The sequence below is a fragment of the Phalacrocorax aristotelis genome, chromosome 6 (genome assembly GCF_949628215.1).
Source record: "Phalacrocorax aristotelis chromosome 6, bGulAri2.1, whole genome shotgun sequence".
Taxonomy (NCBI): Eukaryota; Metazoa; Chordata; class Aves; order Suliformes; family Phalacrocoracidae; genus Phalacrocorax; species Phalacrocorax aristotelis.
In genome coordinates, this window is record NC_134281.1 from 21,400,948 (window position 1) to 21,425,070 (window position 24,123).

General features: G+C 35.5%; 2 protein-coding genes across 14 annotated transcripts in view; one reads left to right on the plus strand and one right to left on the minus strand.

Annotated features, from left to right (window-relative positions):
* Positions 1 to 24,123, minus strand: part of CENPP (centromere protein P) — a 173,062-nt gene that overhangs the window by 135,777 nt on the left and 13,162 nt on the right. For 9 of the 12 annotated variants that reach the window (XR_012661102.1, XM_075096567.1, XM_075096571.1 and 6 more), the window contains one exon: positions 17,916 to 18,012. Coding sequence is in view for 11 of the 12 variants with exons in the window: in XM_075096567.1 (XP_074952668.1) it covers positions 17,916 to 18,012 (97 nt within the window). In the remaining variant the exon portion in view is untranslated. The remainder of the gene's footprint in view (positions 1 to 17,915; positions 18,013 to 24,123) is intronic. The other 3 variants (XM_075096576.1, XM_075096577.1, XM_075096575.1) reach the window with 1 other exon arrangement.
* OGN (osteoglycin) lies at positions 2,992 to 15,344 on the plus strand. Of its 2 annotated transcripts, none has more exons than XM_075096564.1 (7): positions 2,992 to 3,347; positions 3,975 to 4,227; positions 8,518 to 8,602; positions 10,488 to 10,646; positions 11,278 to 11,480; positions 12,050 to 12,145; positions 12,639 to 15,344. In XM_075096564.1, exons 2-7 carry the CDS (start codon positions 4,060 to 4,062, stop codon positions 12,807 to 12,809), a joined length of 882 nt encoding a protein of 293 aa, XP_074952665.1. In that variant the 5' UTR covers positions 2,992 to 3,347; positions 3,975 to 4,059; the 3' UTR covers positions 12,810 to 15,344. The 2 variants fall into 2 exon arrangements, with proteins under 2 accessions (XP_074952665.1, XP_074952666.1); XM_075096565.1 differs by having other exon boundaries at positions 3,278 to 3,347; positions 3,999 to 4,227.

A 24,123-nucleotide genomic window follows, 5' to 3' on the forward strand; every position in this document is an offset into this window, starting at 1 on the left:
TTGCAGGGGTTTACCAAGAATGAAATATAAGTGCCCAACACTGAGAATTATCAGCAACCAGCCTTCAGTTCCATTATAAAACACAACACAGCATATAAAAGCAATGCTAAAAGTACAGAAAAGTGCTCTCCTATTATTTTTGTACTAAGCATTAAACATCAACATGGTAAAAAGGTAATTAACATGCTAGCACCTATGAGAAGTGGATAAGAACTGCTTTGCAGTATGTACCTGAGTGATTAGTTCTACGAAAAACTTTGGTTCCTTTTTTGATCTGCCTTTTGAAGCATTAATAGAAAGGTGAGGACAGAAATGAACTAGTGATACTAAAGCTATGAGCAGGGCAGAATATGTGAGGCCACTTCAAATACAAGATAAATAGACTGAGCTGAACACTTTCAGCTACAATTCATATTCTCACAAAACTGTAGGGAAATTACTACTGTTCAAATTTAAGCCAGGATTCTATTTCAACACAATTAGTAAAATAGCCATTTAAAATGCCTAACATTTTAAGTGAAATTATCTTGTGGGAAAGTCAGTCCCACAAGTGAAAATGAGATATCATGGGTAAAAAAAGGCACACCTGACAAATCAGAAAGCATACTATAAACACATTATAAAGGCCTTCTTTAAAAACTGGAGCTCAATTAGTTAATAATTGAGTTTGTTCAGGTTTTCAGAAAAGAAACCACCTTCTGAGTACATAGATCCTTCTATCGAGAGTCTAAGAAACAGGTGCCTATATATCAACCCTGTAAAAACTAACAATGCCTAAAAAGCACTTTCACTTGCCAGGGTGAATACTTCCTGTTAACTTCCCTATTGCCAATACATAAGAACCACACTTTTGCTTTCAGAAGACTTGGACATTGTGGTTGTTTCAAGCCATTTTGAACAATAAAACAGCACTGTTCTCAAAAGAAGCAACACTACCCATCCTTGTTTGCAACTACTTGTGCCACCCCATTTCTTGTGCTGGTATGAATATACCAGCACATAGAAAGAATTTATATTAAATTATTTGTTACTAATTTTTTTTCTTCCTGGCACAAGGGATGACAAGCAGACAAAATACAGGCCAGGACAGTTTAAAGTGACAGTAAAACTACCCTGTAGGTAAACCTTGATGGCATCATTCCAAAATAATTATTTAACATATCACTCTTCAAATGTATTTCTAAGTAAGCATTCACAAATTTCTTCCAAGTGCTTAGATAATAACAGTGAGTACACAACATTTTTGTGGTAAGCATACCACTGAAATCTTGTGACCCTGATGAACACAGACGTTTTCTCCAGAAGCTGTTATAAAGTTTTTTAACATTACAGAGCCTCTTCTCTTGCAGATCAAAGTAAGAGCTTTCTCACATGAAGGCTTCCTTAATTTTCAAGGCCTCATTTACCCAATAATTGTCCCTAATTTTTAAAAATTGTCATATATAAGGAAAAAACTAAGCTATTCAAGATATTCCATTTACATGACTGAAATCTAGGATTTCTTTACTGAAAATAAATTTTCATGAGAATATATTTAATATTTTATATCATGCTTTCAGCTTAAATAGTTAATACTTTTCCCTTAGAACATTTATCCTTTGATTATATTCAAGCATTGGAAAAACTTGGACGCCCCAGAGCCAGGTGAAATCTTAACATAGATGTTTGACAGGGCAGCAGCTGCTGGAAAGAGGTATGTACAAAGCAGAGCCGGTCATTACTCCTGAAACATGCATGAAACCATGAGGGGTGGTAAGATGGAATTGACACTGCAACTTTTTTGTCCCTTCCTCAGCAAATACACCCTTTCTATCACACCCAGTACTTCCAACTTGAAGTACTGCAGCAGAAAACACCTTAGCAACCTAACCACTTCAAAACTTTTGTTGTTCCTATTGTTCCAGTAGAACAATAATCAATGTGATTCAGAGTCCAGTTTCCATTACTATTGACCCTCTTCCCTACAGCAAAATCAGTATCACAGAATCATAGAATGATTTGGGTCGGAAGGGACCTTTTGAGGTCATCTAGTCCAAATCCCCTGCAGTGAGCAGACACATCTTCAACTAGATCAGGTGGACAGGATATCCTTGAGCAAGCTCCAAGTCAAAATTATGACATTGTTTAATTTTTGTATGAGCTAAACAAAAAACATTTTTACAAAAGCCTAATAAGTTCAGAAAGTGGTAACCGATTATAAACAGGAAAAAAGTTTAGAGAGCAAACGACTGTAGCCACTCTACAATTTGCAGATTTACTACAGACATCTGATTTCTAAACAAGGCAGCACTCACAAGAAAACTTAACCAAATAGGCCCACTGTTTATCCCCAAGATTACTCTAGCTGACAGTGCTATCTAAAAAAAAAAGAGAAATGTAAATTTGATAATATTTCCAATAGATTTTATTGCTACATACTTCTTAAAGACTCAAAAAAAAGCTACTTTGTAAACCCTAAAGTTGGTCATCTGGCTCACATTTTCCTTATTATGTATTCTTGGCAGTCAGTACAAAGAATGGGGGAGGAAGAAATGCATTAGGAATCTAGAAAACCGCTGCTTGTAGCTCAGATAAAAATTCTACACCTGAACAGTGTTTATTAAGTTATCTATAGAACTGATGCAGAACTTTACTCAAAACAAGTATTTATTGTGAAACCAAATCTTCAATAAATTGCCTAACAAGTCATTCAATTATGTATTTAGACTTAATTACTTGTCTGAAAATCTCACACACAATTCTAAAAAGTATTGGTTTGTTTCCAGAACTCTTCAGGCTGAAAAGTTTTCATTTCATACTTAAACTTCTCTAAACATACACAACTCAATGAGACATTACTCAAAATGTGACTAATATAGTATACATATGTTTTGGCTCTACCTCTGTCTCAGTCAGAAAGCAGCTGCTTTGTCTCTTAGCTAAACCATTTAACAAAATGGGTAACACATGCCTTGTTATAGACCTCTAGTTACCACAATTAATATCTGATTTACAGAAAGAGCCTTAGCAATTATAAAGAGTAAATCACCACAAAGCAGAAGGCTACCATTTTAACAAGTAATATCAAAAGTAGGATGAGTTAGACTTCACATTTAGAAACGGTATTCAAAGTACAGCCCCCCTGCTCCAGGATATTACCTCTTACCCTAAGGAAAGAATGTTGGCAAAGCCTGTTTTACCCCATGGAAAGCACTTTAAGACTGTCAAACTTTGAAAGAGTATTCATTTCAACAATTTGGATCTAATTCATAACTTTACTCTTTTATTAAATCCACTTTAGGTTAACATACAGATAAGGATACCTGGTTTTATGACAACCACAGAACTACTCTGAATCTGCTAAAACGGTAGGTGGACTTCTTTCCTAAAAGTATACTATTAACCTAAAGCTTAAATAAAACATTTAATTAAACCGGGAAAAAATGCTGTGTAAAGATTTACGTAAAAAATTATTGTGTGTTTAAAATGTTTTAAAGATTATGTTTGTAGCCTCCTCCCCCTGCCTGAAAAGTGTACAACCTGTAAAGATTCAGGGGTATTAAGTTATCTTGTTTACTTTCAAGTGTAAAGACAAAGACAGAGAGATTATTGTTACTAAGCATTTAGGGTTGAAAATCATTATTTGTACAACCAAGAAAAATGCATTTGAATCTCTCATTTTAATTAGTTCAGCTACATACATGCCAAATGTTTCATAAAATGCTTTACAAAATCCTCTTGCTACTAACAAAAATAACACACTAGGAAACTTAAGTAAATGCAATTAAGACAATATTTTCCTTATTAGTTGGGAAAAGTTGGGGTTTATTTCCCAGTTTCTTTTCATGTTAAGAACAGTTTTTAGAACGCTAGAGTCTAATTAAAGGATATCAAGAGTTAAAAGTTGTTCCATGTTCTTTATGCGTTAGAAACCCCTGCCAACTAGTCCTCTAGGCTTTAAATATTGTTTTGACGGATTGCATTTTCATTTCCAGTCACAAAGAAATTATTCTCCATAGTCAACACACAAGCAGACCTCCACCAGCTCAGTGAAAGCCAGATACATTGTTCCGTGCAAGAATGAAGACTTTGCAAACTACTTTTTTTTTGTTTGTGTTTGTACATTTGGTAAATTCAGCACCACCTATACAGCAAGAAGCACTCCAGTTTTACGAGTACGATACAGATGTTACCATGAGAAGCCTGATCCAACAAGATTATGAAAAGCAATCCAAGGATTTAAGAAAGGTATTTTATTTATATTATCAGTTTAATATTTTTAACTGCTAAGCATTATGTGAATAAGGTGTTACATGCATGTATGAAAGTTTTATAGAAAAATCTTATAAGAATAGCAAAACATACATTGGTTTCAGATATAGGGAAAGCCATAAATTAAAACCACAAAGATACCACCCTTGCTACAGTTTCAGAAACCCACAAAAGACCGGCTTTCACAAATAAGACTAAAGCAGCATTTTCAATTCTGCTGTAGTTATATGCCTACTGTTGTAAGGGTTTCAGGAATGGGAACATTCAATAGTTTGAGTAACACTGTATTAACACAGTAAGTTTGATTAAAAACAAGGAGGGCAATTTTATTTAGAATTTCTTTTTTATATCAAAGTAATACTTGAAACAGTACTTTTTATTGGACATAACCTGTCAGCATAAACCACAGTGCCCTCTGACTTAAACTATGAAGTTTTTTGCCTTGGTTTTCCAGGGGTGGGTTGTTTGGTTTTTTTGCAACTCAACGGTTTAGCAGTCCTGAACTACTATGGAACATCCAGTCCTGCAGTAGTCACCTACGTTATTAACACTTCGAAAGTCTTAAAGGTAGCAATAAAGACTATTCCTCACAGCACTCACCAGCACCCCCAAACGGTCAATTCTGAATTTTTTTTTCCCCCTATGTGCTCCACATATATGCCTTTTAATTGAAATACCTAGGTAGAAGACACAAAAAGACTGACAGGGACAGTTAAAAATCTCTTGTTTAGGTCCTGCCAGAGGCAGTCTGAACATACACATCAAGAGAATGAGATACAACATTGTTCAGGAAGACCAAAGAAAAACTAACAATGATTGCCCCAAGATTAGTTGCCAAGGAAAATACCACATATCCAAACAAAGTGGTAACAAGCAAGTATTAATAAATCCGAGGAAGTTTTCATTAATATTAACTGTACTTGTTACAATAACTTAGTCTGCCAAACAAGAAAAAAATGACAGTAAAAGGTAATTAGTACAAGTAAAAAATTGCAGCACATGTATATAAATCACTTCTGTATACCTTTTTATTATTTTCCCAATTGTACTTAAATTATAGCTTTCCACTGTTAGACTAAAAACAGCAGCTGCATATTTATTAAACAATGTCTAAGGTATTTTTAAAACTGACATCTGCCACAGTGATCAAGTAACACATTCATAAACCTATGAAAGAGACCATTTAAATGACTCTTAACTAATAGGTACCTATCTGCTCACAACTGAGTAAGTTTTCAAAAAAAAATACAAAAAATGTTAACTTTAACTAGTTAGGCACAGCATCAGATGTCATTCATTACTAAAACAGTTCTAATAAGGATACACTACTGTTTCAGTAAAAAGAACAAGGAGTATACCTACAAGGAAACTGTGCCAATGGATGTGCCACAGACCAAAGTCCATACTGGTAATGCTATAAACTAGAGGTCTTCTGAAGGGCAACAGTTCTGCTTAGGATAATTCTAGGAATGCAGTCGGTCATTATTTCCATCAGGTCAGTTCTCCAATTACATGTTTTCATTGCAAAATAATAAATTAGTACCTTATGTGCCACAAATACATCTATACAAGTTCCAGTGTTCCCAATTTAAACCAAGGGATGTGCAACAAGTCTTCTATTCATTTAGTGCACAAATTCTAGCTCCCAGAATATTTCAAGTGTTAACTCTGAAATACAAGCCAACAATTTCCTCAAACATACCCAGTGAGAAATCTATCTTGCATGACAAATTTAACTCCTTACTGTGTGCTTGAACACACAGTTAGAAAAGAAAAATTTAGGGACAATATCAGACGAAATCTATTTGTGTTAGTGATCAACAAAATGAAGCAAACCTTGGTCTACTATTACAGAAAAGGTCAGCTAAGCAAAGCTTATTACAATGATTATTATTTGAAACCGTAGCCACCCCATCACTGAATTAAAATATTAGTTTAAGAACATGAAATATTAATTTCCACAACAGAACTGTACAATTAGACACCATCTCATATCTAGACTAATTCATTCAATTGAACATAAACAATCAGCGTTACAGACCTTTGTTTTTTAAAGGCGAAGGTTAATGTGGTTTTGTATGGGTAGTTCATGTCTGTGGAGTAGAGTTCAAGAGGAAGGTGGAATTTAAGTGTGTAAGTAGGACAATGTTCCTTCAGGGTATTCCCTACATACACAAGTAATGGACTTTCTGTGGTTATAATCCAATCTTCTGCACTGGTATTCCACAGCTAGAAATTTTTATAGCTGACCAGCAAATACTTCCAATATACTGGTTATTTATACCACTTTTTTTTTTTTTTTTTGGGGGGGGGGGGGAGGGGACACGATGACACAGACAGACTGTTTCATTTTACAGATCTTACAGTATTCTGCAAATAATCAGTTTCACTTTTTGCTGACATTTCACACTTGCAGAAATTAGTTGTACGCTGTAGTCTGCAAAGAACTCACAGGCATTCTCTTTCACAGATCACACCTCCAGTAGGATACTGTACTAGAAACCTAGACCTGGTACAGATATGCTGTGTCAGCAAACATTTTTCATACAAACATATCAAAAGTGTCCCTTATGAGCCAAACATGCTACTATAGAAGTGCAGTAGTTCTATTATAAGTCCATCTACAAAGAAGTCTCTACTGGCACGGATACCTCAGCGAAGGACCATGTCTTCACATGCCTAATCAACCTATCTGTGCAAGTGAAACATTTTTGCAGAAACCTTCTGTAAGATTTGCTGCTTGAGTCTAACTGTTCGGCTCACACCCCACAGCTTCTCCACAACCAACTCTGAAAAAGCTCTTACCCTACACAGAAGTTTCATGCTACAACTGCTAAACTGTTGCCAGCACTCTAACCTGGGTATAAAAGCTGTAGAATAAACCAACCTATCCCAAACTTCACAGAAAAACAACAGTCAAAAAAGAGCCATAGCCTGGATAGACAGATGCAGGAAAGAGCCAAGGAATGGATGATTCACTTGCTAAAAACAGTCAAAGTGACAGAGGCTGGCCAAGATATTTGTTTCTCAGGCTTTATGTCAAGTTTGAGGGTTTTATTTTGCAGAATACAAGAAGTCCCCACAGTAAAATATATGCAAGCAAACAACTACTAAATAAAACAAAGTATCAAATCAAAAGTAACTCGACAGTGTTACTTTCACATTGCTCTAGTGGATGAACTACCTGTGTGCTACATCCCTGATTTGGGGGGGAGGGGAAGCAGGAGCAGAGGTAAAGAATTTAAAAACAAAATTAAAATAATCAGTTCACTTGTGAGCAGTCATAGTGCATAAAAAGCTCTCTTCAGCAGGGGACTGTACTCCTGCCAGGGCCTGATGCTTAAGCACATTTAAAGGAAAATATCTTCCACATTCAATAATGTACTTTTCCCCATGTGTTTTCAATAGCAACACAGACCAAAAAGCATACTGTATTACTCTGTCCTACAACTATTCCCCATCAAAAAGGACAACAAATGATGCTAGCCAAGCACAACTGCCACAGTCAACCTAAAAATCCCCTTAACTTTAACATATGAAAGTCATAGTATAACCCACTGTGTGCGTACTGTAATTCTAGAAATATGTAATTCTCTAAAATTCCTATGATATTCAAGGAAAACCTGACTACCATTCCCTGCATCACAAAAGGCCCTTTCTGTTAGCAGCCCAAGTGTTAAAACAGACTTAAGTGCAGTTAATGGAAATTAATTGCTGAATTTCAGCCAATACTTGAAAGGAACATGTTTATAAACTAAGTTGCCCTGCAACTAGAAAGATGCAATAATTATCTCAAAAGGGAATTCTGAATAATTTCAAATGCAAGGAAACATTTTACAAAAAAATACAACTTACATTCACAAGAGTCCCATCAAATTTTGCATGATGTGCATAATCTATCTTCAGAACTGTTTTTTTGTAGACACCCATTGCTTACATATTCCTTCCCCAACACGTAGTCTGTATTTTCTCTCTATTTTTATTGTGTCTACTGTTCTTTCCTAAAGAAGTTTAATTTCCTAAAGAACACTAGTAGCACCACCTTCCCTTCTTGCCTTTTGAAGTGAAGAGCTCATCTACAAAAGGGCTAATATATTACATTAGTCATCCAGCATATCCAGTAGAGTATTTTAAAATTAAATGTCACAAGGGAGTATGTTGTAGGAAGCTCATTTTTAAAAGACCTGCTATTTCAGATCCTTGTAATACTCCATGGCTTTTGTTTGCTGTTTATTTTTTAAAATAACATTTACTCTCAACTCAAAGGATGGAACAAATGTTTCTTTTGACACTTCCCTAAGACTGCAAGGGGATGACAGTGAACGCAATGTACAACCAACAAAGGATACAAGTAAGTTAATTTATATGAATACTGTAACATTTAAGCTCTCTAAAAGAACATTTTAAATATGAAAATTTAATATACAAAGGATGACAAGGGATATAGAATTAATATTTTCATTAATATCTTTCATATCTCCTGTGGAAAGTCTTCTAACATCAGATGGAGCAGGCAGAAAAAATTTAAAGGATCCTCAGGTAAACTCCAAATACACAAAGCACAGCTTCTAAGAATCTCTACAGACTAACCCAGTCATATTTGTTGTAGAGATGTACCCAAGTTCAAGTTAGGCAAAACTACTAAGAGAAACAGAATACACACCCCAATGAGTTCCACACTTTAACAAGTATGATGAAATATCATGTGATTAAATTACTTAAATAGATTTCTTCGAAGAACTGGCTGTTCTCACAATTTACATCCAATGATCAGGTTAAAATACCTCAGGAACATTCTTCACTAGCCTATGTTTCCTACAGGCTCTGAGCTGTGTTTTCCAGATTTGTCCTAACAAGCCACCATGATTTCTAAATGCAAAAGTAACAATGTCATGCCAAACAGAGCACTAGAAAAAGACACACATTTTGGTGTATCTGTGATCTAAACTTCCAAAAACAACTGATGATCCAGCAAGACCACTGGTGTGTCAACTTCCAAAATTGTAATCCAGGTTACTTATTGCCAAATAGCATCTGTCAACAAACCCCCATCAAAAGTGGTAGAAATTTGTAAGAACAGAACTTCTAGTCACAGACAAGCATAGTGACTGTTGCCTTTTAAATAGCGACAACATTATTCACATTTTCCATTTCATACAGTCTAGCATATGACAAACAAGACACTAAATCAAAAAAGCAAATGGGACAGAACTCTGAAATCTAACAAATGGTTATATTCACAAAACTAACACTCAGGATCTCAATTCTGTTCTCTGCAGTACTTCTGTAAGGGGGGGAAGAATTAATCTCTTATACATACTGGATTGGCTTCCCAGTATTGACTGGCTACTTCTATAGCCCTCTACTGGTTGTGGAAGATCCTGTTTTGCTGCGTCATAACAAACTAACTAGCGGTATGACACTACTCTGTATTACAGACAGACCGATTGGGAAGCTAACCAAAAATCTCACAATATAGAAAACGCAATAGATTACATAGCAGTGATGATGAAAATGGATTGAAAGCCAAATTCATTATATGTATTATAAAATTGCTGCCATACAGGATTAATGCAAAGCAGAAGTGACTAAAACTCTACTGATGTCTATGAGAAACAGGACAAGCCATAATGGGCTTAAATCTGCATTAAAAAAAGACACAGAGTTTCTCTCACTACTTAAAATAACAGCTGTTAAAAAAAATAAGAACTCAGGAAAAAAGGAACAGATTGCCTGAAGTAATTATATAATCATAGTTGCTGGAGTTTTTATAAAAAGGATTAGACAAAATAGTAGCTAGGAGTAACAGAGCATACATGACCCTGCCAAAAATGCTCCAGTGCAATGACAGTATCAAATGTGCGCACTGCCAAATGTTTGTCCTGCATGGATTTCTCTTTTGAAAAGAATGGTTCTAAAGATGACATTTAACATGGCCACAGAGTTGCAGTTGTCATATACACAATACTCTAAGGCAATTAAAGAATGAAACTGAATTAAGATCAATTAACAGCTTTTCAAGAAATGCTCAGATAAGAACATACACAGGGAAATTACGCACAATAAAAATAATATAAACCTCAAAATTGAATATTGAAACTTTTCAGAACTTGATGTGAATCAATTTCTACATAATCTCATGATGGAAATTGTAAAAGATATTAGCGAAATTTCCATTTTGAATATTCAGGCTTAAGTTAAAAGTTAACTGTCATCTCAAAATAATTTCCTTTCAGATTTACCTACTTGTCTGCTCTGTGTGTGTTTAAGCGGATCAGTGTACTGTGAGGAAATAGACATTGAAGCTGTACCCCCGCTGCCAAAGGAAACAGCATATCTTTATGCACGATTTAACAAAATAAAAAGGATAGCAGTCTCAGATTTTGCTGACATTCGTAAGTAATGTTTGAATTTCAATTTCCATTCACCTGATAGTACATTTGAACCTGTTGTCCCTTAATAGTATCCCAAGATCACCAAAATAAGAAATATTTTATACTTTGCTAGATTTCATTATGTGTATTAATTATTTAATTCAATGCTTGTATTAGAACAGGAACTGTGAAGGCAATATGGAAACCCATTTTGGCCCATGTATCCATCTTTACATTCCCACACAATCAGAGAAAAAGCAGATTACTAAAAATAAAATTCAACTCTGCATCCCAGCCAGTCTTAAATGACCAGGTATTTTTTTCCCTTCAAATGCTCCAGGGACTTATCTGTCAGTGCTCTCTCTCTCCAAGATGAGAAATTCTGTGAATATCTGAAATCATGTTGCCTCTAAGAAAGAAAGGGGAAAAAAAAAAAAGAGAAAAGGATCCAAAGTATTTCCTTACTTTTTTTTAATTCAAGACCACGAGGAAAGCCAAATGTGGATTTTTATCCATATTTTAATAGTAATTACATTTGTAGATGACAATCACGATGCACAGCCAGTGTAACAGTTGACCTATGCAACCATATCTTTCACATGCCATGTAATTATGAATTCCATATTTAGATTTTCATTTCTTTTGTGTAAAGCTACCTTGAGAAGAATTGATTTTAGTGGAAATAGGATAGAAGAAATAGAAGATGGAGCCTTTTCAAAGCTTCTGTTATTGGAAGAACTTTCTCTTGCTGAAAATCGACTTCTAAAACTTCCTGTTCTACCTCCCAAACTAACAACATTTAATGCAAACCAAAACAGAATCAAGAGCAGAGGAATCAAAGCAAATGCCTTCAAGGTAAGTAAAAGACCATTTATGTAACTAAAGTAAATAAAATTAGTAACCAGACTATCCAGCATACCACCAAATTAATTTTTCTGCGCTTTTGTAATTTAAGAAACCAGCTACGATGAAGCAGCTTTCCAGCTTTTGTTTTTAAGGCACTTTGGAATAATAGTCCTTTGTGCATTCACTCTCATGTCATTCATACAAAAAAACTTTTCTACAAAATATCTTCCCTACTTACTTTCTCTTACATGCAAAGAAAAACTTGATTTAAAAAACTGATGGTTCAAATACAGTTCTGAGGACCATATAAAAACAAATAAACAAGGGTAGAGCTTTGTAGTGGTCTCAAGTTTTCAGTATCAGATAATCAGTTATGAATTTCGAAAACACAGGCCTGTTCTATGAGTTTCTTGATACAGTAGAATTCAACATTCACAGCAAAAGAATGTTTTCTGTTAGATTGCTTTACAGGCTTTCTATGTGATCAGAAAAACATACTGATGTCTTGTAACAGGCACAAGTTACTTAACCTCAGGTAAGCAATAACAGCATTAATAATCTCTCTCTCTTTCTATTAGAAGCTGACAAATTTGGCCTACCTCTACTTAGGACATAATGCACTGGAATCTGTTCCCCTTAACTTACCAGAAAGTCTGCGCATTCTCCACCTTCAGGTACTTTTGAAGTATTTCCTTAACATTGTATTACAAATAGGCTCATTAACTACATACTTCAAACCAAACCCACCATCATTTAAAACAGTTCACACTGCAGTTGTGCTACAATTGTGTAATGCTCCTCCAAATAAAACAATTTACCTCTAATCTGTATGGCCATTCAGTGTTCAGAAGTTGTCTATCAGCTAATTACCGTGCAAGAATTTGTCATTAGTTTCTGCATATCAAGGATAGGGAATGGTAAAACATAAGCAATAATCTTTTATCAACAATGTATTTCAAACATCAGTAACAACCTAAACTGCTTATCAGCTCATTGACTGGTTTGAAGAGACTTGATTCCTACATATCTATAGTAGACACAAAACAATCCCAATGACAATAAAATGGGAGGGTAAGAGGAATAAAATTAGTTTAAAAATTCTTCAACATATATGGGTGTGTGTATATACTTACGTGTGTATTTATTAAAAATTGTTTTGTTTTGCAGTACAACAATATTACTACAATCACCGATGACACATTCTGCAAATCTAATAACACACGTTACATCCGCACACATATGGATGAGATAAGGATGGAAGGCAATCCGATCCTCCTGGCAAAGCATGTTAATGCTTTTTCCTGCCTGAGAACACTGCCTGTAGGAACATACTACTAGCCACTACTTATGTAATGATAACATGCCAAAACTTAAACATGGTAACAGATGATCATCTTTTTCCTCTGTTTACACGTTTATATCCTCTCCCTTACTAATGCCATTTCCCCTGCATACCCAGAACATGTTACCATGTTGAAATGTGGTTCTCCTCTGAACAGCCACTTTATTTAGTAGTTACAATGTCACCCATGCTTTCAGAATCTTTTCTGTTAATGCAAGTGTAAAAATACATACATGCACACACATATCAACTTTTATTTCACCACATATTTTTTACATGTAGGTAAAAACCACGCAAGCAACTGCTTGTTCACATTCTTTACCAGTACCCAGAAAAAGCACTGCATTTTAGTTTCAAGTAAATGCAAAACATTCTTTGAGCAAACTGAAGAGGCAAAAATACATCTTAATTCCAATCCCACTTTTTAAATCTGAAATGAAACTTTCTCAGTTGACCTTCAAAAGTGTATTGGATGAAGCTGGATACAAAACAAAGTGTTATGTTTAGAAACAGAACTTCTCAAAGCTTTCTTAAAAGCTTGCTTTGTTGAAGATTAGAGTAATTCCTATTTAGGCTTAGCGTATCAAGCAACATAGCAATTGGATCTTTTCAAAGATGTGTTAAATCTCCTTCTACTATTTTGTTATCAAAATAATCTAACAAGATTGTGTGTATAGACATGTATTTTATTTTTACACAAGGTATTTTTAATGGAGATATGTAAATTTTGCTCAGCTGTACTCTCAAGAGTCAGTTTTGCAATCCTTGCTTCCTATTTTAATACAATGGTCAAAGTACAGCATAGTATGACACCAAGTACCTTTGTTACTGACAGATGACAGACCGAGCCTTGTTCCGCTGCTTTTTCTTGACAAGGAAATGTGACAATATAATTAACAGCAAAGCTGAATTAATGTTTTCACCTGTAATTAAGTAAGGTGTCATCTAGATGTCAGCACAAAGAAACAGAATTGCCCTTGTACAACAATACTTTCACTAAGTAGGGAAAAATCAAATCAGATCTTTAAATCAAAAAAGTTGATTCTATCATTAATCTAAAAATACTGCTAATGCCAAAAAATTAAACTAGCATCATTTCACTCAACTCCTTTAAACCATGCAGCATATTAAAAGCACAAACTGATATGTGCAGGCCTCAGTCAGGTCACTTAAAACTAGACATAATTGATACAGGGCGCAATGTTTATAATGATACAACTATACATTTAATTTTCAGTTTCTCCCATGAAATACCTACCACAGGCATAAATGAATGCTACAAGTGTGCTAGTTACTGATAGCAGATCGACTTCATACTAATTTTGAAGCTAGTATAGATTCCTAATTTGTAGAAATAGTTAAGTATCAAATGCATGATGATGTATCACTACATCTAGAATACTGATTTTATGAGATATTTTGTATTAGTTCTGTTTATCTTATTGAGCTAAGCCTTGATTTGTTAGTGCTTGTGCTATGGGGAATTAAGTGCATGCTTAATTCTGAACATACTGATGCTCTGCTACTAAGAGTAGTGAGACCTAAGTGACTTTCAGTTACTTTTTAAGTGACTATGTCAAGCATCAACTGTGGATTCAATCCATCAATCTTTCTGGAAAGAGGCTGCAATTATGAAAAGCAAGACAAAAATATTTTTGCCCTGAACCCAAGACAGACATAGCAATCTCCAATATTTTCCATTTTAAGTTATTTGGTATAACAGAGAAACTCCATTGTCTTAATACAACTGAGAACAAAATCAAGTCTGACAGTGAGAATACTTGGTTTTCATTTTCTCATGCATGTCATAAAAATTTGATGTTTCCCGGTTTTTAGGAAAAGGTAAAAAATAACGCCAAAGCATGTAAAAATACATTCCAACTTCAAGCCAAATTTATAGTAGGAAAAAATAAAAGCCACCAATGCTCTCATCCATCTTTTGATAAATGCCTACGATGGAGAAAACGCAGCCTAGTAACATTACATAAGCAGTGGCCTCTGATTTTATCCTCATCACAAATCATTATTACTAAAGCTCTTTCCAGTATTAGTAGGATCAGTAAATATCACCAAAACTCTTCCTGGGAAAACAATTATGTGTATACAAAAACTTGCATATATTTGTGTAATATATAAACGCATGTAAACATTCTAAGACCTAACCACTACCACAGTATTCATTTCACATTAAACTGTTGTATATATTTTTGACAAAGTACTAAATATCAATGTAACACTAATTAATGCTCTTAACACTTTGTAGGCAAACCAAAGTAAACAGCTGGTACCTTCTGAATGCCTCATGCAGGCAATAAATTACCCGATATGTTTTAATTTACTTTCCCCATTCATGGCAAGTACACTCATCAAAAGGTTAAGTGAGAAGGGCTTCAGTACGCAAGACTTTTTTGCCCTCTATTTGTGTGACCAGTACTAATATCAAGCTGAATGTACACCATTCTATTTTTTCCTATCACTCATTTGTGTTCCGTATTTCCAATAAAACTTGGGGTTTTTTCCTTGTTTATCAATATCAGCTTCAACAATCTGCTCTGAGGAATGCCAACATGCTTCAGTTCTACAGATTCATAGCAGACTAAGGGTGCATCTAATCAGAAGATTATTTGCAGATGTAAATCCATTTGCAGACATAATATTTGTTGTGGCAATACAGTAAGACCAGTCACACAAGTAATGCCATACAAAAGACTTGTGGGACACTTCACTCACCCCTTCAAAATCTATTTAAAGCACTGCCTTGTAGATTTTCAGTAGAGTAGAGGAGCAGCAACAGAGGGTAGTAACAGTATGCTCAACTCTTGACTGTGCGTGTGTGTGAAGCACAGAAGTTGTAGACTAACCTGTTTCAGTAAAAAAACACAACTGATAAAAAGCACAGTGTCAGGGAGTATATAATGCCAAGCACAAAATGCTTACACCTGAACATTGCTCTGCTCACACCAACCTAACCCTGCCCCTGCTTTCTAGGAAAGCCTGCTTACAGTTAAATCAATGTATAGTTTAAACTGCTTTTTTGCTTAATCAAAGTTACCCATCCCACCATTACTCTTGGTAACTGGGAAAACTCTCACTACAAAACTGCCATTTGTGATGGTCAACTTATTAGAAATACAGTGCCATCCAACTCTGCTTGAAACTTGCAGTTGCCATTCATTTCAAATGTTCATTATTATCTGAAGTATTCAATCACTTCTACATTATTCCTTTCTCCTTAAGTACCAAAACTAACAGATAAGAAAAAAAAAGAATCCACCTTTCCTGGTTTTACACTACACTGTGAGAAAACTATTAGAAGCACTGTCTATTTCTACTTAACAGCCTGGGTAAGGCAAGCAGGTAGTGGGGAAAAAAAAACAAACGAGATTACAGATGCTTTTTTTTCATGTTGCCCAAGTGTGACTATTAACAGGATAAGACTGTCCACTTGTTTTTAAGCAAATGTTAAAAGCATACTTCTAGTCACATTCACCCAAATTGCTACAGAATATTAAGTTACAAATACACATTATCCTTAGCAATCTAGTTATTTCAATTTTCAGATTTGATCTTTGAACCCTTCATTAATTCTCTCACCTCAGAAAGTCTTCTATTTCTAAATTAAATCATTATTATTGTTAACAGAAGTAAGAAGGCCTGGGGAAAAAAAACAGACCCACAAACAAAAAAAACACTTCATAAGTCCATAGTCAATCATACTTGATAAATACTCGCCCAGATTGGTTTGCCTTTGTCCATGGAAAGAAAAATACCTTTACAAAGAATTTGTCATCTTGACAAACTTGTGATACATGTCTTCACTGACTTTATCTTCACTCATTTTTTAAGCAATGAATATATCCCTTCACTGTTTACACTCAACACCTGAACTAATACTTTTAAAAACTGTTTAAGATACACATGACAATTGAAAAATAATCTCCAGAGTTACCTCCTTTCTATTTTTGTATTGAGGTTTAAAATGACAAATATTTACAACAGTTCACTAAGTCACCATCCCAGAAACCACAGTGACTGCTGTCATGAGTCTGATCAAAGAATCAGGAAGCATCTAGTGAAGATGGAAAAAAATTTTTAAAAACCCACACCGAAGCCCTAAAGTGCTTGGTGCTATACCTTCTCTATGGAGGGATTAAAGCCCTTAAACAACAACAAGCAGGATTAGACAACATCAGTTTATAACTCAGCTGCGGAGAGCATTTTCTTTTTAAAATGTTATCAGAAATTAGTGGGGTTTTTTTCTTTAATCTGGTTGATTAATAGAAATTAATTAATCTAGCACAGAACTCAGAAGGCCTAAAAGATTAAGAAAATAGGAAATAAAGCAGTTCCCACTTCATACTGCAGCTGAAAAGGAAAGATGGTGCTGAGCTTAATGACAGTAAATGCTTGAGCTAAATAAAACTGAAAAAACCACACACAATGAAGCAGCTAAACAACCTCTCTAACATTAATCATCATATAAGATGTTCTCTGTCTGTAAGACTGCAGTATTTTTAATCCAAGTAGTATTTGTTTATCTTAAAACCAGTACAAAGAAAGCAAACAACCCGAATAATGGTAATTTAAAACTAAGTTCAAACACTATATTCCAGTTAAGAGTGAGGAACAGTTTATTTCCCATTCAAGTAAAACATTTGAGAACTGGAAGTGCTGTCACCCAAATGCATGCTGCCACGTTTGCAAGAGAAGCAGATCCCGTCCCTCAGAACTAGCATTTGAATGCCAAAACTTACAAATGTTATTTTCTTTTAATTTCTTCTTCTGCCTTTTTGTTGTTCAAAATTAAATATAATACCAATGAAAAACTCCCCCACAGAAAGGCACAGACATTCTTATCTTCCCCCACATATGAGGAACCCAGCAGTAGCACGGTAAAAATCAAGACAAATACCAAGCAAGGGCATCACCCCTTGAACACAACACAATAATCTTTAGCTAATGTTCTCTTCTCTACAGTGTACAAAACTAAGATTCCAATATTCTGCTAAAAAGTGCTGATTTCAACTCCCTTGCTCTGCCGTAATGAACTACTTAAAGAACTAAATAGACTACTGATACATAAAGGCTTGATAGACAATTACCTTGAAATGTAGGAAGGTGCATCTACGATGTTCACGCCACTGAGCATAAGATGAAAAGCTTCTGAAAAACATTAAAAGATTTCCATGTTCTTCAGTGCTACAAAAGAAAAAACATATTGTTTAACCTAAACCATACTAGTCAGACGTACCAATTCTACAGCCTAAACTTTCCACCTTTCTCAAAGAATTTGTGACTAGCATTGTTCAAATTTGAAGTCAGATATCATAACTCCTCAGGAAGGTAAGCAGCAATAAAGTTAGTCTTATGTGTAAAATGTGATAACTTAACAAACCAGTCACCTGTAAAATCTTAGTTTGACTTCATGCTTGTTTTCTAAATCAATTCCAAGATGTTGCATAGTAAAACTGTGACCTACAAAACTGGTAAGATTCAGCAAATTGCATCATTAAGCTTTGAATATTCACGAGATCTTTGTCTTATTCAACTAAATCTTTGCATGACACAGTATCTGCCCCTGCTCATGTGACATCTAGCTTTTCAAGATTAACCTTGAAATGTCAGTAAGCAAGAAGGCCTGTTCATTAGATCATACAGGGCATCTAAAAAAAGACCAAAGAACTTTTGATACACAGTTAAATCTTGATTTCTGCTATTAAGGAGAGAACAAGTCTTATGAGGAACAGCTGAGGGAATTGGAGTTGTTTAGTCTGGAGGAGGCTGAGGAGACACCTTATTGCTCTCTACAACTACCTGAAAGGACCTTGTAGCGAGGCGGGGGTCCGTCTCTTCGCCATAGTAATAAGCAATAGGACGTGAGGTAATGGCCTCAAGCTGCGCCAGGGGAAGTTTACATAGGATATTAGGAAAAAATTCTTCACCAAAAGGGTTGTCAGGCATTGGAACAGGCTGCCCTGGGAGGTGGTTGAGCCTCCATCCCTGGAGGTATTTAAGAGAAGGGTAGACGTGGTGCTTGAGGATATGGTTTAGTGGTGGACTTGGCAGTGATAGGTTAGCAGTTGGACTCCATCTGAAGGGTCTTTTCCAACCTTAACAATGCTATGATTCTATGATGATGATGATCTTGATAATTAGGGAGTGGGACAGGATGGGGGAGAGAAATGCTAATAAATCTGTAACTGAGAAGTGGAGTGCAGAGATCTTAGTGCCAATCCCATTGTGAACAGAAATTAGTAAGCGTGGATGGAGCTAAACTGATTCTTGCAAAATGTCAGTCATGATTTAGCAGTTCAGCTGCACATGGATACATTATGGCTTCATTCATACAAATGATCCTACACATGCACTAATAAATAGTCTTGGAACCTGACGTTCTGCGAAGAGCAGTGCAAACACACCTTTGCTGGACTTGCCAGAATGGATTTGGTAGAGCTTACAGTCTATCGCATGAGACTAACATATTGGTGCTGTTCTGGCAAGGAAATCATTTAATTGTGATGTTATTGCAAATACTAGTTTTTCATCCATAGTGCCTCTGAAAACAGAAAGGTCAGCAGTAGTCATTTCACTCTCTGGCACCTCTGAGGAATGTTCAATACAAGAGACAAAGCATAAGAGGAATAAAGAAAAGTTCTTAAATTTTGGCTTTGCCAGTTTCAGAGTAATTGAATAGCACCGAGTAAAAATGTATACATACAGTGATTCCATGCTTAGTATAATAAGATTTTTCCATTTCCACTGACAATAGTTAGCAAAAAGAGGCAACAACACACAGTGCCAGCTAAACCTAAGAGATCACAATTCCAGGACCTTGGTGCTAAAGACAAGTTAAAAATAAAAGCAACACACAGAAGATATACAGATTTTGCATGTGGAACATAAGGAAGGTTATGTCCTCCATGTACCTGTTTCACACACACACACAAAAGTTTAAGTAATTTAACTTCAATATAATTTCAAAATTAAATATCCCCAGTGTCTACAGAATCAGACAGACACTTCCACTCCCAAAGAAACAATAAATATTTTGAAAAATATATGAAGTTACTACTGACATAATTTCCAAAGTTCCAAACACTGCATGAAGCACAGAATCAAAGAAAGCTACATGGCTGACTAATTATCAGTTCTTGCAGATAGGGAAAAACACACTCAATTTTGAAAATAAAAGCCGTTCTTGATATGCAGAGGTGATTACTCTGATTGAACAGGATAGCAAAACAAAGTAATACTGACAAAAACCAGCACACTAACTTGGACTGAGAAATATGGCTGTTATTTTTCATCCGTCTACAACATAGTAACAATTTTGCATGTAAGAGAAGTTGGCACACATCAAACACTGGGGCTGGTACCTTCCTTTATGTCATGAAATTTGATTTATAAAAGAAATTTGCTAGCAAAAAGTAAGCAATACACTTCAGTAATTAGTCCTAAAGTTACTTTCTTTCCTTATACATTTACTAGTTTGTCTTCCTAGCAAAACTGTGTTAGTTTGTATGTCAACTATGATATATACAAGCAAAACATTTTCAGTAGAACTACACCATTACATTCACTCTGAGACAGCCCAGGAAGGCAGGCAACAACAGCAGAAACGAAACCAAGGTACTGGAAGTCAATAATGTGCAAAAATCTGCCTTAGAACAGTTAGGATTACATCTCTTTATTCAAATGGTTCTATTCACTTAGGCGCCATCACAGTAGAAAGTTTGTAGAAATCAGGAACTGAATAGACCTTACCCTCCTTATTGTTAACAACAGAAGCAACAACCATTAAAGCATATATACAGCTTCTCAGTTCTAATCAAAAGAGGAAATAGTCCATCCACTGTTACAAGGGATAATTGTATTAAAGACAGATTAGAGAAAATAGGGGAGTGGTATTGGGGGGAAGAGAGAAGAGTTTGTCTTGGAGAGGTTCCTTTAAAGAAAAAAACAATAGACAAAATATTTATTCTTCAAATTTCTAGTAACGTAAAGCTGAGGATAGAGAAAGGAAAGGAGACAATATAAAATAACAGAAACTGCCAAATAGCCAATGATCCATCCAGCATTGTCAGAGGGAGGGAAGAGAAATGCTCACAAAGGGCGTACAGTTTATACTAAAGAAATGTGGCAAGAATGCGAAGAAAGCAAAATTCCACATAAGCTAAGTGTCAGAATACCTACAGAAACATGATTCTTTAATCATAAGGAGGAACGGTTTCATGTCATTGTTGATATGAAGCCACAGTCAAAGGAAGCAGACTACTAGCCATTGTCAAAACACACCTGGCAAGCACTGCTTTGAAAATACAAAGATTTGTTTCAATTCCTAATACAGGATTTTACAAGTTTATAAAACCTGACCATGGAAGATACCTGACATACATTTGTGAATATTTCAGAAAGTTACAGAGGATCTAAATTCCACATGTAAATTTTAGTTTAAACATCCTTTCTGTTTGAAATTAGCTATTCTTCTTGGATTTGCAGAACAGCTGAGAGCAGAAACTCGAGACCATTAACAGAATGGTTGCAACAGTGTATTACCAAGTCACTTCAGCCATTCAAGGGAGAACTGTGCCTTGGGTCCAGCTCTATTTAATTAACATAGAGGAACAGCAACCCTTAACATGTTACACAAACATAAACTGGAAAAAACACCATGAAGTTCATTCAGATATTGAAAGTGTAAGAGAAAAGCCAAGCAAGTTTTATCCTAGCCTGGAAACAACAGCATCATTAAAGGAAGTTACCACAGTAGTCACACCTGCCAACAAAATCAGGCCAAGATGAAAAAATGTTGGCAGCACATGTAAAACTGAGTCTCTGGAAGGACACAGACACATACTGATTTACAATAGCTGACTAGCTCTATGTTCTGGACAGCTTTTAACCACAACCTGTAACTGTAATAAGAATCAAGACTTAGTAATGACTGCCCACATCCCACTGCCCAGTGAGCATGTTTCTACACATACTACAATATGCTTTGTAAATCTACACACATGGAAGAGGGCAACACAAAACTTTGTTACAAAACTACATACTTAAATTCTTTTTAAAAAGCTTGGCAATTTTGATGAGCATCCACTCTTATGCAATTTAAAAGTCTATCACAAGCCTTATGACTTTATTTTAGGATTATGTCTTTAGTTTGTTAATATTCTTTTCTTCTCAGATTCATCCTTAGGCAATAGAGCAGATGAAAATTTTCAAGGCTAGATCACCAAGCAGAGAGAGAGAGTTTTGGATAACAAGTTCAAAGAAACAGTTTCAAATGTAAAGGTTAGTCTGTGAATCATACCTGAGTATATGCTTTTCTAATGTACAGATATAGCACTGGCTAAGTTTAAGACAAAGCTAGATTTAGTGTTTAGAAAGGGAGGGGGGAAATCTGTGTTGGCATAAGCAGACACATGTAATATACATAATTTTTTGTATTGGCAAGGAAGAAAGAGACTGCGTAAGAGCACCATTTCTGTTAGCTGTCTCACAGCACTTAAACTATCCATAAAGAATAATTCCTAATTAGCCTAAGTTGGCTTCAGTATTAGGAATTAGGCTAACTCCAACAAATGCTAAAATACCAAGAAAGCTCGATATAAAATAACAAGGTACTAAGAGAGCACATGCTAAAATGTAAGCCTCTTTTTTTAAAGACTTTAGCGTGACAAAATAGCACCAAATTTAAAGAAAAAAATTCCAGTAGGAATAGAAAACACCCATCTCCAAATCCAACAGCCATGTAATAGAGAAGTTATCCAAGAGCAGCAACAAGCATATTCAGACAGAATAACTAAGTATCAGGTTAAAATCCCATGCTCTTCCTCTCACTTTTACAAAATAACATCAACAGAACACAGAAGTATATAAGAAACCTAACTGTTGTAAAAAATATTTAATCACAGAATCACAAGTTGGAAGGGACTTCAGGGATCATCTATAGTCCAACCTTTCTAGGAAGAGACCAGTCTAGACAAGATGGCCCAGCACCCTTGTCCAGACGACTCTTGAAGGTGTCCAATGTGGCTGAGTCAACCACTTCCCTGGGGAGATTATTCCAATGGTTCACTGTTCTCACTGTGAAAAATTTTCCTCTTGCATTCAATCTGAATGTCCCCAAAAGCACCTTGCATCCATTCCCCCTTGTCCTCTCCCTGTGACTCCTTGTACAAAGGGAGCCTCCATCTTCTTTGTAGCTGTGATTCTGTGTTTAATATAATACATGTTTCACAAATCCTTTACTCTGACTTATAAATTCTAATTAGTCAGTAAAAAGTAGGATTAGTTTTCAAACTGTCTGAAAGCTCCTCCTGTTTGATTAAGTAATCTCTGCAATAGTTAACTAACCCAACAATTAATGGGCTATCAATTAAAAAAGAGACCGGCAACAAGATTTTTCATAGATGTTCTGGACCTCAGCACTAATAAAGTATAACATAAGTGATAACTGGTACAAACAGGACTCAAGTAAAATCCAAAAATAGAAAATTAAATATAGTGATACCATTTGCATACACATTTTACTGTCACAACATATTTAAGGAATGGTACACATCTTTTAAATATAGGTGTTATACATTGCAGCAGTACCTGGTTGAAAATGAACTGCCGAATTTTGCTTCTTTTAAAAAGATGTTGCTTAAGTGTTCTAGCATTCCTCTGTTTGCTTCCAAAGCAAGATTGGCTTGAAAATTACAACTGAATGCCAAGTGTTTAACTCTGGTGCTATAAAGACCCTTTGCTGTCATGCATTATGAAAAACGAAGAAAAAAAAATTAGAAAGATGAGGAGAAAAAAATCCAGGCCAGCAGAGAAAACAGAACAGAGCTAGACAATGGATTTCGCAAGACTGGGCCAAGGAGGCAAAAGAAAGAAGCAGAAACTGGTAGGGAGGCTGAAAAGAATGAACAATACAGAGACCAGATTCAGCTGGTCAAGAACAGAGGGAGAGTGGAGGGAAGAGGTAGGAATCAAGATTCTAAGAGCAGCTGGTGGACTGAAAAATAAAGGGCTAGTTGGGAAAAAAGACTGAAACTGAACATGAAAAGAGGGGGTTAAGACTTACAGTAAGAAACAAGAACTAGCTTAACAAGGCAATTGAGAAAACAAGCCATAAAGAGAGATCACATAATCAGATTAAGTCAATCTAACTGTGAGTTGCTGTCAAAACAGACACTGTCAACATCAGCCACACTCTAGCCACATATTTACTGCCTTAGATCAGCAGCAAACATTGTGGCATTGCAGGACAAGTCAAACAGAAACCATGAAATTTGAAGGGGTTGCATGGGGCAAGGT